The sequence below is a fragment of the Ambystoma mexicanum genome, chromosome 7p (assembly GCF_040938575.1).
Source record: "Ambystoma mexicanum isolate Mex_15411 chromosome 7p, UKY_AmexF1_1, whole genome shotgun sequence".
Taxonomy (NCBI): Eukaryota; Metazoa; Chordata; class Amphibia; order Caudata; family Ambystomatidae; genus Ambystoma; species Ambystoma mexicanum.
Window position 1 is genome coordinate 809,860,961 of NC_090939.1, and position 12,723 is coordinate 809,873,683.

Below are 12,723 nucleotides of genomic sequence, written 5' to 3' on the forward strand. Positions count from 1 at the left end.
ATGACCGGGGAAAAGGAGGGTGCACTCTCTTGTACTTACTCCCTAGTCCGTGAATGGCCACAAAGGGCATGGTTCTAAAGACATCACAGGAGGGAGCCTCTACGGGCACTCTTGAATGTGAGTGGGTTTGATCTCTAGATCCTCTCGGGTCAAGGCCCTGTACCGGGCTGCCTGAACATTTTCTAGGCCTGCTAGGGGCTTTATGGGGATTCTAAGAATGGTGTGGAAGGCTGGATTCCTCTTGGGTTGAGGCTGGCCTCTTCTGAGAGTTAATCTGCCTATTGGTGAGTTTTTGAGTGTGGTGAGAGAATTAAAATTTGAAAGTACTCAAACAGCCTTGTAGGCAACACCGAAACAGGTGGTATTGAAAAAATAGTGCCTGTTTTCAGAACCTACCCCATTTTGGGTATGGAGGTATTTACCTCCGGAGGTATAGCAAGAAAATAATGGGAGCAGTGAACACTTTCTTCCTACAAGGTGAAATACTACCACCTTGAAAATCCTTTGATTTGTCCATCCACCCCAGAGATGCAGGTAAAATTTGTACAAAAACACCTGGAGCTTTTTTCCCTGCGCAGAAGGAAATCACAAGCGCTTATCTTCAACACTGGGAGGAATGCTTGCTATGGGTACTGCAATGACCCAATAAACTCAAGGCACATAAGTTTGTTTCAAAACCTTAATTAACGTATTCCGCATGGGCTTGGGCTAAAATCCTATGATGATAAGAGACCTTTTAATGGCAACACAGGGTTTATGCAGGAAATGCTTGGAGGAGGTAAACTCTAAGGAGTCAAAGTTCCTTATCTAATAGAGATCCTGCTTCTCCCCCAGATTCAGTAATTTTGTGTTCAGTCTCTCATGTACAGCTCCTGGCATGCCCATTGGTTAAAGTCCACAAACAGGAAGGGGTTGGGAGGAATGATTGTACGTTCCTTGGGTAATTCTATAACATAAAAGGGATTCCCTCCTTGGGATTGGTCTATGTTAACAGTGTCAGGGTGGGAAAAATCAAACAGTGGTGAGGGTGTTCCTATTGTGGGCATATTGGTCTCCTCGGGAATCTCTATAGCAGAACACCATGTCAATTTGTCAACATTGTGGTCCAAGTACTTTGAGGGGGATGATGTCGGTTTGTTATAACACTGGTGGAAATTGTGGGGAACGATTGAAATTATTTTTAAAATGTACATTTGTTTGGTTTTAGATTGTGATTTTTATGGAATTGATTTGTTGTGATTCGTATAAAAAGCTTTTAATAAATTGAATTGTACTTTTTAAAATAAATAAATAAAGATACTAACCACTTTCAGCTAGCACTAGGCCTAGAACTCTGCAAGGTATGGTTGCACTCTTGCTTCCCTTCTCCCAGACAGGGCTTCCTTTATGCTGCCTAGGCCAGAGCCCTACTCGCTGATTAGCAGGGGTGGCCAGGTGTTTCTCTCCAGTGATCGGACTAGGAGTGAAACTTCGTACTTCAGAGCTCAGGGGGTGGGCTTAAAAAGGTTGCTGACAATTGTGTTTTCATGCCATATGCTCTTGGTGTTTGTTTGCCAAGCAGCTCGCCCCATCTCTCCCTGCTTTGCTGTTTTCTTTGCAGGTTAAAGGTTTTATGCTTGGAGAATTTGTGAATTTCTGGGGCCTGCTTACTTTCCTTTTGCTGGGTAATTTCGAATTGGGGTTTCCAGTGTGTTTGTAAGGCCTGTCAAAGATGGCCTCAGAAATCCACAGATATAGATAGTAGATTTAAGGAGCTGTGTTCAAGTTGTAAAGAACTGGTGTGGGAAGTCTTGGACAGTTCAAACTAATGGGGTACCTACGGCTCGCCTGACATCCCCCTGGGAAAATTTCGTAGTCACAACCCAGTAAAACACATCCCACCCACATTCCATTACTATTATATGATATGATTGGTTATTTATAATGCACTTAATACCCAGAGGTTTCTAAGCGATGACACGGGGATCGAACGAGTGTTGCTCCGTGTCATCTCGTTTCCAAGGCGAGCATGTTGCCTCTGAGCTATCCTCCCAAGACAGCACAGTGCAGAGCAGGTACCTTGCAGCAGTCTTATTGGTGGGCTGTACAAATACAGGATGCAGGGCGTGCCACTGCATTTAATCTTGGCATTCTACTGCAAACAATTCAACAGCAACAAGAGCATGCACATGCAATATCCCTGAAGAGCAGATCTGGCTATACATTGAGCCCACCTGCCTCCTGCTCTAAGAAATGTAATGTTCAGTACCAGGCTACGTACAATATTGGAGAAAGAAATTCATTTACCTTCAACGTGCAGGTTAATAGCTCGTGAAATATTAAATGTCTCTCCATTGTGCACATATAATACTTTACAAACATAATGTCCTTCATGTTCCTTGGTCGGGTTATTAACCTTAAGCCCGTTCTCAAAGGCTGTAAACATGTCGCCATCAGGTTCCAAAAGTTTACATTCCTAAACAAAAAGAGAATGCCTTTATATGATGTTACTAAAAGGAGGACTAGCTACATCTCTTCTGAGACGAGGAGAGCCAGCTAGTCCAAATAATGTACAAAATTCAAAATAGACAAAAACTAACAATACAGTATTCTATATGTTGTCCCGAAAAGGTTAAATCATCTGCAATTATCAGCCTCCAATCTACCATAAACTCAATGAACAAATTCAGGACTTTCCAATGATAGGGATCATCTGGGTGCAACTCATACCAAGAAACATAACAAGCTGGAGACCAACTCTTCCCAGAATGATTTTCCTATTAGGGTTGTGTGTCCTAGGGGTAGTCTTTATAGCTGTCAACTATAAATACAAACAAATATTACCATAAACAGAAGCACCTGCAGGAACCCACTAGTTGTCTTTCATTTGCCTATGATGAGATTGCCTGACTGGTTGTACTAAACAGATTAAGAATTCTTCATTGGGTTCAACGTGTAAAATAACTCAGCGGTTTAATGCACTTGCTTCAAAAATATCTATTCAACCTTTCAGTTACAAATTGAAGATCCCAGTATGTAGATAAAAGGAATACCACTAAATTAGGCAATAGTCACAATAGTCACTCACATTTCTTATTTCAGCAGCTTGATACCTGAGAGATTAGGTTTGATAGAAACAAAAACAGTATTATAGTATCGCTATCAAGTCTACCTCAACCTCTCAATTTACTTTCAGAAACGTATCATTGATGTGCTGGGGAACTAACTCACCACTTAGAGCACAAAACGTTTCACAGGTTTATCACTTTTCGATCACTCCCTCAATATAGTATTTGCACCCGGGAAGGGTGAGCCAACCAATCAGGTGGCTGGAACAGCGGGCGAGAATACACAATCCCAGCCTGCTGTTCCAACCACCCGAGGCCCTTCTCCCGGGTAGCACTTTGATTTCCCTTTTTTTCTTCTTCTAATGTGGGGAGGCAACAGGGAGGCATCACAGTGCTAAAAGATGCAAAACAGCAAAGCGATGATAGAGTCAAAATAAGATGTGTCATACGTTTTGTACACTGTACAAAAGTCTCATTGGCTATATTATACCCACCCCTTCATTTCACAATAGAATCAAAGACCTTTAGAACTGCAGCACCCTGGTGTGAGGCCTAGCCCTTTGTGAATGGTTATGCACTTTGATTATTGTTCCCTGGCCAACCTCCTGTGGAGTGGCTGTCCTTGGGGAGAGGATGTTACCTGCCCTTACAAGGGAACAAAGAGAGGCAACCCGCCAAGTCTACAGTCCTGTCAGTGGGCACGGGAGCCTCATCTGGAAATAATAATCATCACCTTCCACAGCTGAGCTTGACTCCCAGGAGCTGACACTGATGTTATATCAGATTGGATGTGGCTTTAATGATCATAAGTAGTGCCATGAACCATACCTTAACCCAAGCATTGATTTATTGTAAGAGTTTCCCCTGCCACCATCATGGGTTATTTACGATCATCATAGTTTTGGTTCAGAGGTGCACATTGTAAATGCAGATCCTGGACTGCAGAGACTTGGCTGTCACTGGAGCTGTCAAATGGGCTTCTGTGACCTCTGAACCTGCTCCATGCCACTGGCACAGCAGGTGCTGCAAATCAGTATATTGATGCAGCAGGACAAAGGTACAAACTATGCTTTTTTTCATGGAGCTTATGAAAGGGAAATCTGATCAGCAGATTTCGCTTTCAGGGATGGAATTACCTGCATAATTGTATTCATTTATTAAAAATAAAAAAAAAGCCATGGTTCCTACACCCTTGCCAAATGGCAGTCCATCACACATACTGATTTGATACACTGTCTGTGAAACATTTGTGGCCTGTCATGTGTTCAGAAAAGTCAGTTTGTTAATTATTAACATTTATTGTAACTTGAGACAAACTGTAGAACTTTAATTATTTTACTCACTCAGTCTTAACTTAGATGAGTGGTATAATATCATTGAGACAGACTCCGTAATTTTAATGGGTGATTTTAACTATTTCATTCCTAATTGGAGTTATCAGGAAGAAGCACAAGAATGCAGGCCACAAGATAAAGCAACCAGTGGGCGTGGTTGGAGATGGCGGAAGTGTTGAATCTCTGGTCTTTATATACATTAAACAGAAATACTTTTGGAGATATTCCATGTAGACCAACTTGGAAAAAGGGGAACAGCAGGTTGAACATAGGCTTCATATTTGCATCTTAGAACATACTTCCTAACATTAAATCAACAAGAGTAGAATTTCGCCCACGGAGTAATCACCCCACATTTCACTAACTTTAAATATAGATGTAAAACAGCATTGCTCTGCTGTTTTACATCTATATACCTGTTGGTATATTACAGCAATAAATAATCAATACATTATATGGTCTAATAGTTACATCAGAAGGTATAGCAGGTTATAGAAGCACTTGGTTAATCAACTTTGAGGAGGAGATGCATCTAAAATTGATGTAAAAGATTTTAAGAACCTGCTTCAAAATATTGCAGAATTAATGGTTACTAAAATCCAGGTGCAAAATCATAAAAGGTTTGCTGGGCCTCACATTTTTGATGTAGTGATTCAGGAACTTAGGGAAATGGTGAGACACTACCTTCAGCCCATCAAAGGGGATTGAGCTATACTGAACCAAGAAAAAAGTGCACAAATCAAATTAATGAAACAGCGATTCTATTATTGGCTGAAATTCTATAGATATCGGTTGCAATAGAGAGAGCCAAAGAATGTTGGCAATTGCAAATACATTTAATCCAAGAATGTGTGTAGTATTTTGTGAAAGGAGTAAACGACAAAAATGTGTATAATATCTTGAGTAAACACAATTCCAGAAGAAGAATGGAATACATTTCTTAGAGAGAAGTTTGGTACTCTGAGAAAAACTATTTCTATCTTTGATTCTCACTGATTAGGCGCATGGTATGGATCGTTTGAAACAGCGAGTATAGAAACCCTGATTAATAAAGTGAAAGCCTCGAGAGTGGTCGGACAGGACAATATTCTAAATGTGTTGCTAATAATAGATCCCACGTTTTGGTCAAACATCTTTTTTAAAATATTTACTTTTATTTCAGAGTGTGGGCAAATACCTCAACCATGTAGGTTGAGGTACATGGTTCCCATCTTTAAGAAAGGTGATTCGAGAGACCCAGGGAATTACTGTACAATCACATTGCATGATCCATCCTCCAAGATCTTTGCCTCTATAATGTTACAGGATTTGGTAGCTTGGGCTACCTCTATCGACAAGCCATGAAAGTACCAAACAGGTTTTAGAAAATCCTGTGGCACTACATTAAATGGGTTAATTATTTACCTTTTAAAAAAACAAGCTAAAAATAATAATGACCCACCTTTGTTTATGGCAAGTATACATTTAGCAAGTGCTTTTGATATGGTTGATCGGTTGAAACTGTGGAATAAATTATAGCCATTGTGAATCTCAGATGCATTAATTAAAATGTTTGTGGAATTACATTCTCAGACAACCATACACATTAGATTAGATAGTAATTGAAGCCTGGGGACTTCTATAGATACATGTTCAGGACCTCTCCAGGGTTGTGTACTGGCATCATTCCTTTTTAATCTGTACATGTCTGATTTAATAGAATGTGCATTTAACTGTCAGGCCTTTCGACCAAAAATTGGTCATCTAAGAATACCAATATTATTGTTGGCAGACGATATAGCATAATTGGACTGAACTCCTATAGGTCTACAAAGAAAACTATTAGCAGTACACAAGCATCTGGGGAGAACAACCTCAAATTAAATGTAAACAAGACAGCAGTATTAGTTAGCTTGTGTTTCAGACCAAGGTCCAATCGGGAATGATATTTAGAAGGAACAAAACTTAAATGTGTGAGCAATCTCATATACCTGAATTCCCAATCCACAGCAAGGAGAGAAATGGAAATATAATAGAAATATAATAGAAAGAATAAGAGGCGAACTAGCACCTTTGGACTCACAATCTCAAAAAAGAAATTATATACTGTAAATATACACTGTCACCAGTAATCAGATTTTATGTCAGCAAGGGGATGCCAGCAGTCCTATATGGATTGAAATTTTTGACATTAGATTGGAAAACGTTAGAGAGAATAGAAGGCATGTTTTGGAAAAGGCTACTTGGTCTGCAAGCTTCATTGCCATTAGTGGCAATAAGACATTAATTTGGATTAATTTCATGGAAATCTTATCTAACTACTGCCATATTAAGCATATAGTTTAAACTATTAGATCCTCCATTAGACTCCTTATTTGTAGATCTCGATTTGGCTTTTTATGACCCTGTTCGCTGGAAGCAGCATCTCCTGGTAAAAGTCACCACTGTGGCCTGGGCGGTGTAATAAAATCGTCAATGAAGCACATATTATTTAAATGAGGTTTATTCTGAGAGCCCCCGGAGCCTAACGTCGCAGGGCCAACCTCACATCGAAATAGTTTGAGAATGGCTACATTCTCGAACCATGTTACAATACAGATTCTACAGAACGTGCATCACACATTTACTGATGAACCACTATAACATCTCCCGCCCTTATATTGAAAGCAGAACGATTTGGGATTAAATACGAATCTAAGAGGATCAAACCAAGCGAAGGGAAACAAATACAAGAGTTTTACAAAGGTAGCGGGCGCCCCTCTCTCGCAAGAACAGACATGATAACCTGTTCAGTGGTTATTAACCACTTGAGAGTTCGCAGCCACTGCTTTTACTCACTGTGCCTTTCACAGATGGGAAATATCCATGTGCATATCAGTCTTTGTCCTGCCCAGGGGCAGTCCAGCACCGAAATACAATGGCAATTCCAATCTGAACGAGAGTACCACCAGCAACCCCATACACGTGTTTCACCCTTGTTGGGGATCATCAGTGAGGTGAAGCTGATGCCTCTCTAAGCACAGTGAGAGGGAGACCACGTCTGGTTGCCCCCAGGAGACCTAGGGTTACCAATCCCAGGTTCCTTAAAAAATAGTTTTACAAAGGTAGCGGGCGCCCCTCTCTCGCAAGAACAGACATGATAACCTGTTCAGTGGTTATTAACCACTTGAGAGTTCGCAGCCACTGCTTTTACTCACTGTGCCTTTCACAGATGGGAAATATCCATTTGCATATCAGTCTTTGTCCTGCCCAGGGGCAGTCCAGCACCGAAATACAATGGCAATTCCAATCTGAACGAGAGTACCACCAGCAAAACAAATACAAGAATTGGTAAATCAAAATGAACATTTTCACCAGAATATGCAAAAGGACACATGTGACTGTGGTGGGTAACCACCACTAGTAGTTAATGTAGTCATTGTTAAAACTTTGAATCATTTTGCGGTTTCTCTTGGATAACCTGCCACTTGGAACTTCATCTCTTTCATCATGGCGACTGTTTAGTGTTTCATTGTTCATGTGGTCTGTTGTTCCTTGGGCATTGCTCTTACTGGTGCTTGGTCTATTGAAATCTTCTTCCACTCACAAGTTCATCATAAAACCACCTCTTCCCATCCTCCTACACAACTGATTTGCCAGAACAGCTCCTTCCTCTCTGTGGTGATCTGAATCTGGATTCGTGGTCTTGGTACCAAAATGTTTGGCTAACTTTCCTAGTGCACATTCAAACTTGCGGTTATTGTCGCCGGAACCACCTTCTGCGCCGTCCAAATCAGGGAGTGCTCTGAATATTCTTAAAGCCTCTGCCCGAATGCAGTTTAGCAATGTGGTCTCTTTGAGATCATCATTATATTTGCTGCCACCAACAGCCCTCAGGTATACTTGGAAGCCATCAATCCACTGCTCCCAAGGACATGTAGGATTTCCAGGGTGTGGGGGAAATTGTACTGGTGCTGTGACATGCTGCATTGTGATAGGATATAAGCTCGATTGTCCTTGTTTTGTTTATGTTCCCTTATGGTGTGGATGCAGCTTTATTAGCTCATTTTCTCTTCGCTGAAACAATTAAAGTGTCTTCCCAAATGTGATATTCACTGCGGACTGAAGCGTACTGACAATTTTAAATGCATTCCGTTTTGTTTTTGTTTTTTAAACACTCGGTATATGATGTGGATGCAGCTTTATTGGTTTATTTTCCTTTGCTTGAAAAGCCCTTAGGTGTCTTCTTAAACGTAACACTTTCTTGTTCATTTAAATGTGCTGTCAAGTTCAAATGTGCTCTATACAAATGCAGTCGATTGCTTTCATCCGTTTACAATTTGCCATTCATTGTCCGTATTTCCCTTGTGCAGTCTGTGTTTTGTTGACTCTCTTTCCGGGATTGTTATTGTATGCTTTATGTAAGGCTGTTCAGCCCGTCGGCTGATGCGTTTATGTATACGCTTTGTAACTTGGTTGCCAGGGTTACATGTCCACAAATAACAATGTCCTTAAAATGGCCGCTACGTTATGGCACGCTTTCGGTTTCTTTACTCTAATGAACTTTACAGTTAGGAAGTTATAAGACGCTGTGCGCTCGCGCCCTAATGGATCCGTAATGCCACTTAATATTTTCTTTCCTTTTCCTTTTATATGCCGACGGCTCACCTTGTGCTCTCTGTGTGAGGACTAGCAGGACGGCAAGTGTCCTCAGCTGCTCTGACGACAGTCCTCCGGTATCTATGCAAGCGTCGTCAGATGCACATTTACATCCACCGGGTGGCGCAGCCCCTTGCATTAAGCTGCAGTGCTGGACAAAACTACGGGGGCTCAACACACAAGGGACCTCGTCGCCAAATGTAATAAAATCGTCAACAAAGCACATATGATTTAAATGAGGTTTATTCTGACGTCCCCTGGAGCCTAACGCCGCTGGGCCAACCTCACATCCAAATGGTTCGAGAATGGCTACATTCTCATAACCATGTTACAATACAGATTCTACAGAACGTGCATCACACATTTACTGATGAACCACTATAACAGGCGCCTACTTTGTTTGCTTGATTTTTATCTATGTTTTGTCCCCACTTGGTGCCCTTGCAGCCCGCTTTCCCTCCTCCCTGCCCACCTACAGGCTACTCTGATGGGCCAGAACAGCACCCACATGACCAGAAGCAATGGGAGACCCAAACAAGCCTTATTAGCTTGGTGCGCATGTCAATCTAGCCTTCATGCCCCCATTCGCTGGAAGCAGCATCTCCTGGTAAGAAACACCCACATGGTCTGGGAAGATACTTTTTCTTGTTTTTTCGCTTTGTTTTGTTCCCGCTCAGGGCCCCATGCAGCCTGCTTCCCCTCCTTTCCACCTTCCGCCTCCCTGCCCACCCATCGGTTGCACCAATAAACCGGAGCAGCAACCACATGACCAGAACCACATAGTTTGGTGTTGATCCAAGGGCAGCCTTGCCCAGGCAGCTGGCTACGGGCTCCCTTCTGGACAGCTCTCTGCCTGTTTGCCCCTGTTCGCCCATGGATGAACAATGAGACATCCTACTGAAACAACTAAGGTAAGGTGGCATAGGCGGTGAACAAAGCCATTACTGTGCTCAATTAAAACCCTGCCACTCCTGTCATGATCCACCCATCCTGGAAGTTATGGCATGCTTGGAGATTTTGCCATTGACTTGCACATCCCATTCATTTTCAACGTGATGTGTCAGTCTAGTTGTTTCCAACATGGCATCCTCCCATTTCCAAATCTACAGAACAAACGCTTCAATGGGTTGCGTTGCAACCCCGCATCACTGCTCTGGGTAAGATGCTTAGTATTCCTTCTCTCTACCCTTGCTTCCTTTATTGCATTGCTGCCTTCGTCCTCTTTTCTGTGCCTTTCATGATCAGCGCCAGCCAATGACTTTCTGCTATTGCTACTCTTGCCTCCTATTGTGCTACAGCTGCCAGATCCCTCTCAAGGGTGTTACTATTATGCTCTCTGGTAATCTGATACTTCTCATTCCTTGTTTTTCTCTGGATACTGCATCAGTAAAAATTCACTGCTATATTCCATCTGCCAGTACCCAGGTTTTGTTTAGGCTGCTTAAGGCTTTTTTCCCTGCATTGGCTGTGTCTGGGAGGAGGGCCGATCGCACCACCTGTGCAACCTCAGACAAGCATAGTGGGTATCTCCCAGAACAGACCATTTCTCTAGGAGGGGTGGCATTCCTCATGAAGAAGAACCACCACATCACCACAAGAAGAACAGTACAGAGTTTCATCAACCGACTCTCCAGGTGAGACAGAGAAGCTTATTTGTGATAACTCCTTCCTTCATTACCACCATCATATTACAACACTGTCTAGATTACCTGTTGCGCCCCTAGATAGTCTGATAGATGTATTGGGAGTCATCTGTGTGTCGCACTTAGATGGATTGTGGGAGTAGGAAATGTATTACATATAAGCTTATTATGGGGTTAGAAAATGTATTGCACATAGCTGGAATTGTGGATAGGAAATGGATTGCACTTAGCTGTATTTTGGGGGTAGGAAATGGGTCGCACTCACATGGATTTTGGGGAGTAGGAAATGTATTGCACTTAGCTGCATTCTGGGGTAGGAAATGTATTGCACTTAGCTGTAATGTGGGAGTTGGAAAGGTGTTGCACTTAGATGTTTTGTTTGGGAGAAGGAAATGTGTAACACTTAGATGGATTTTTGGGAGTAGGAAAGGTGTCACACTTAGTGGGATTCTGGGGTTAGAAAATGTATTGCACCTATCAGTAATTTGGGAGTTGGAAAGGTGTTGCAATTAGATTTTTCTTGGGAGTAGGAAAGGTGTCGCAATTAGATGGATTCTTGGGAGTAGGTAAGGTGTCACAATTAGATGGAATTTGGGGAGAAGGAAATGTACTGTACGTAGCTGGAATTTGGGGGTTGGAAAGGTGTCACACTCAGATGGATTGTGAGGAGAAGGAAGTGTATTGGACTTCGCAGCATTCTGTTTGAAAGGTGTCACACGTAGATGGATTTTTGGGAGTAGGAAAGGTGTCACACTTAGATGGATTTCTGGGAGTAGTAAAGGTGTTGCACTTAGATGGATTTTGGGATTAGGAAAGGTGTTGCACTTACATGGATTTTGGTGGTAGGAAATGTATTGCTCTTAGTGGGATACTGGGGTTAGAAAATGTATTGCACCTAGTAGTAATTTGGGTTTTGGAAAGGTGTCACACTTAGCTGTATTTTGGGGTTAGGAATGGGTCACACTCAGATGGATTTTGGGGAGTAGGAAATGTATTGCACTTAGCTGCGTTCTGTGAATAGGACATGTATTACACTTAGCTGTAATGTGGGAGTTGGAAAGATGTCGCACTTAGATGTTTTTTTGGGAGTAGGAAAGGTAAAACACTTAGTTGGATTTGTGGGAATAAGAAAGGTCTCACACTCAGATAGATTTTGGGGTGAAGGACATGTATTGGACTTAGCTGCATTCTGGGGGTAAGAAAAGTATTGCACTTAGCTATAAGTTGAGGGTTCGGAAAGGTGTCACACGTAGATGGATTTTTGGGAGTAGGAAAGGTGTCACACTTAGATGGATATTTGGCAGCAGCAAAGGTTTTGCAGTTAGATGGATTTTGGGAGTAGGAAAGGTGTCACACTTAGATGGATTTTAGGGAGTAGGAAATGCATTGTAGTTAGCTGCATTCTGGGGGTGTACGAAATGTATTGCACTTAGCTGTAATTTGGGAGTTGGAAAGGTGTTGCAGTTAGATTGATGTTTGGGAGTAGCAAAGGTGTCACACTTAGATGGATTTTGGGGAGTAGGAAATGTATTGCACTTAGCTGTCATTTGGGGGTTGGAAAGGTCTCGCACTAAAATTGATTTTTGAGAGAAGGAAAGGTGTAGGACTAAGATGCATTTTTGGGGTAGGAAACATAATGCACTTAGTTAGATTCAGGGGTTAGAACATGTATTGCACCCAGATGTAATTTGGAAAGGTGTCACACTTAGATGGATTTTCTGGGAGTAGGGAAGGTGACACACTTAGACGGATTTGTGTAGTAGGAAATATATTGCACCTAACTGTAATTCGGGGGCAGGAAATGTGTCACATACAGATGGATTTGGAGGTAGAAGTTATTGGGTAGTGTGATGAATCATGTAGAGTCATCACTGATTCCCAGCATAAGGTCTCCTCCCATGTGGCATGGGGAAGGCAGCCACTAACTGATCCTGACCCTGGGGTTGTTATTTTGATGGAGGATCAAATGGGAGGAGATGGCTGTCAGGTAGATGCAGTGCCCCCATCAGGAGAGAGACAGTATTCTTCCCTTTTATTTGAATAAGACCCTATAATTCCTAAATTCCTGATGGCATGCTGTCA

The 12,723-nt window shown here is 42.1% G+C and overlaps 1 protein-coding gene across 4 annotated transcripts in view; it reads right to left on the bottom strand.

The window, feature by feature from the left end:
- Positions 1–12,723, bottom strand: part of LOC138526335 (interleukin-1 receptor type 1-like) — a 450,187-nt gene that overhangs the window by 238,591 nt on the left and 198,873 nt on the right. For all 4 annotated transcript variants that reach the window (XM_069636950.1, XM_069636948.1, XM_069636947.1 and 1 more), the window contains one exon: positions 2,287–2,455. In XM_069636950.1, the coding sequence (XP_069493051.1) occupies positions 2,287–2,455 (169 nt within the window). The remainder of the gene's footprint in view (positions 1–2,286; positions 2,456–12,723) is intronic.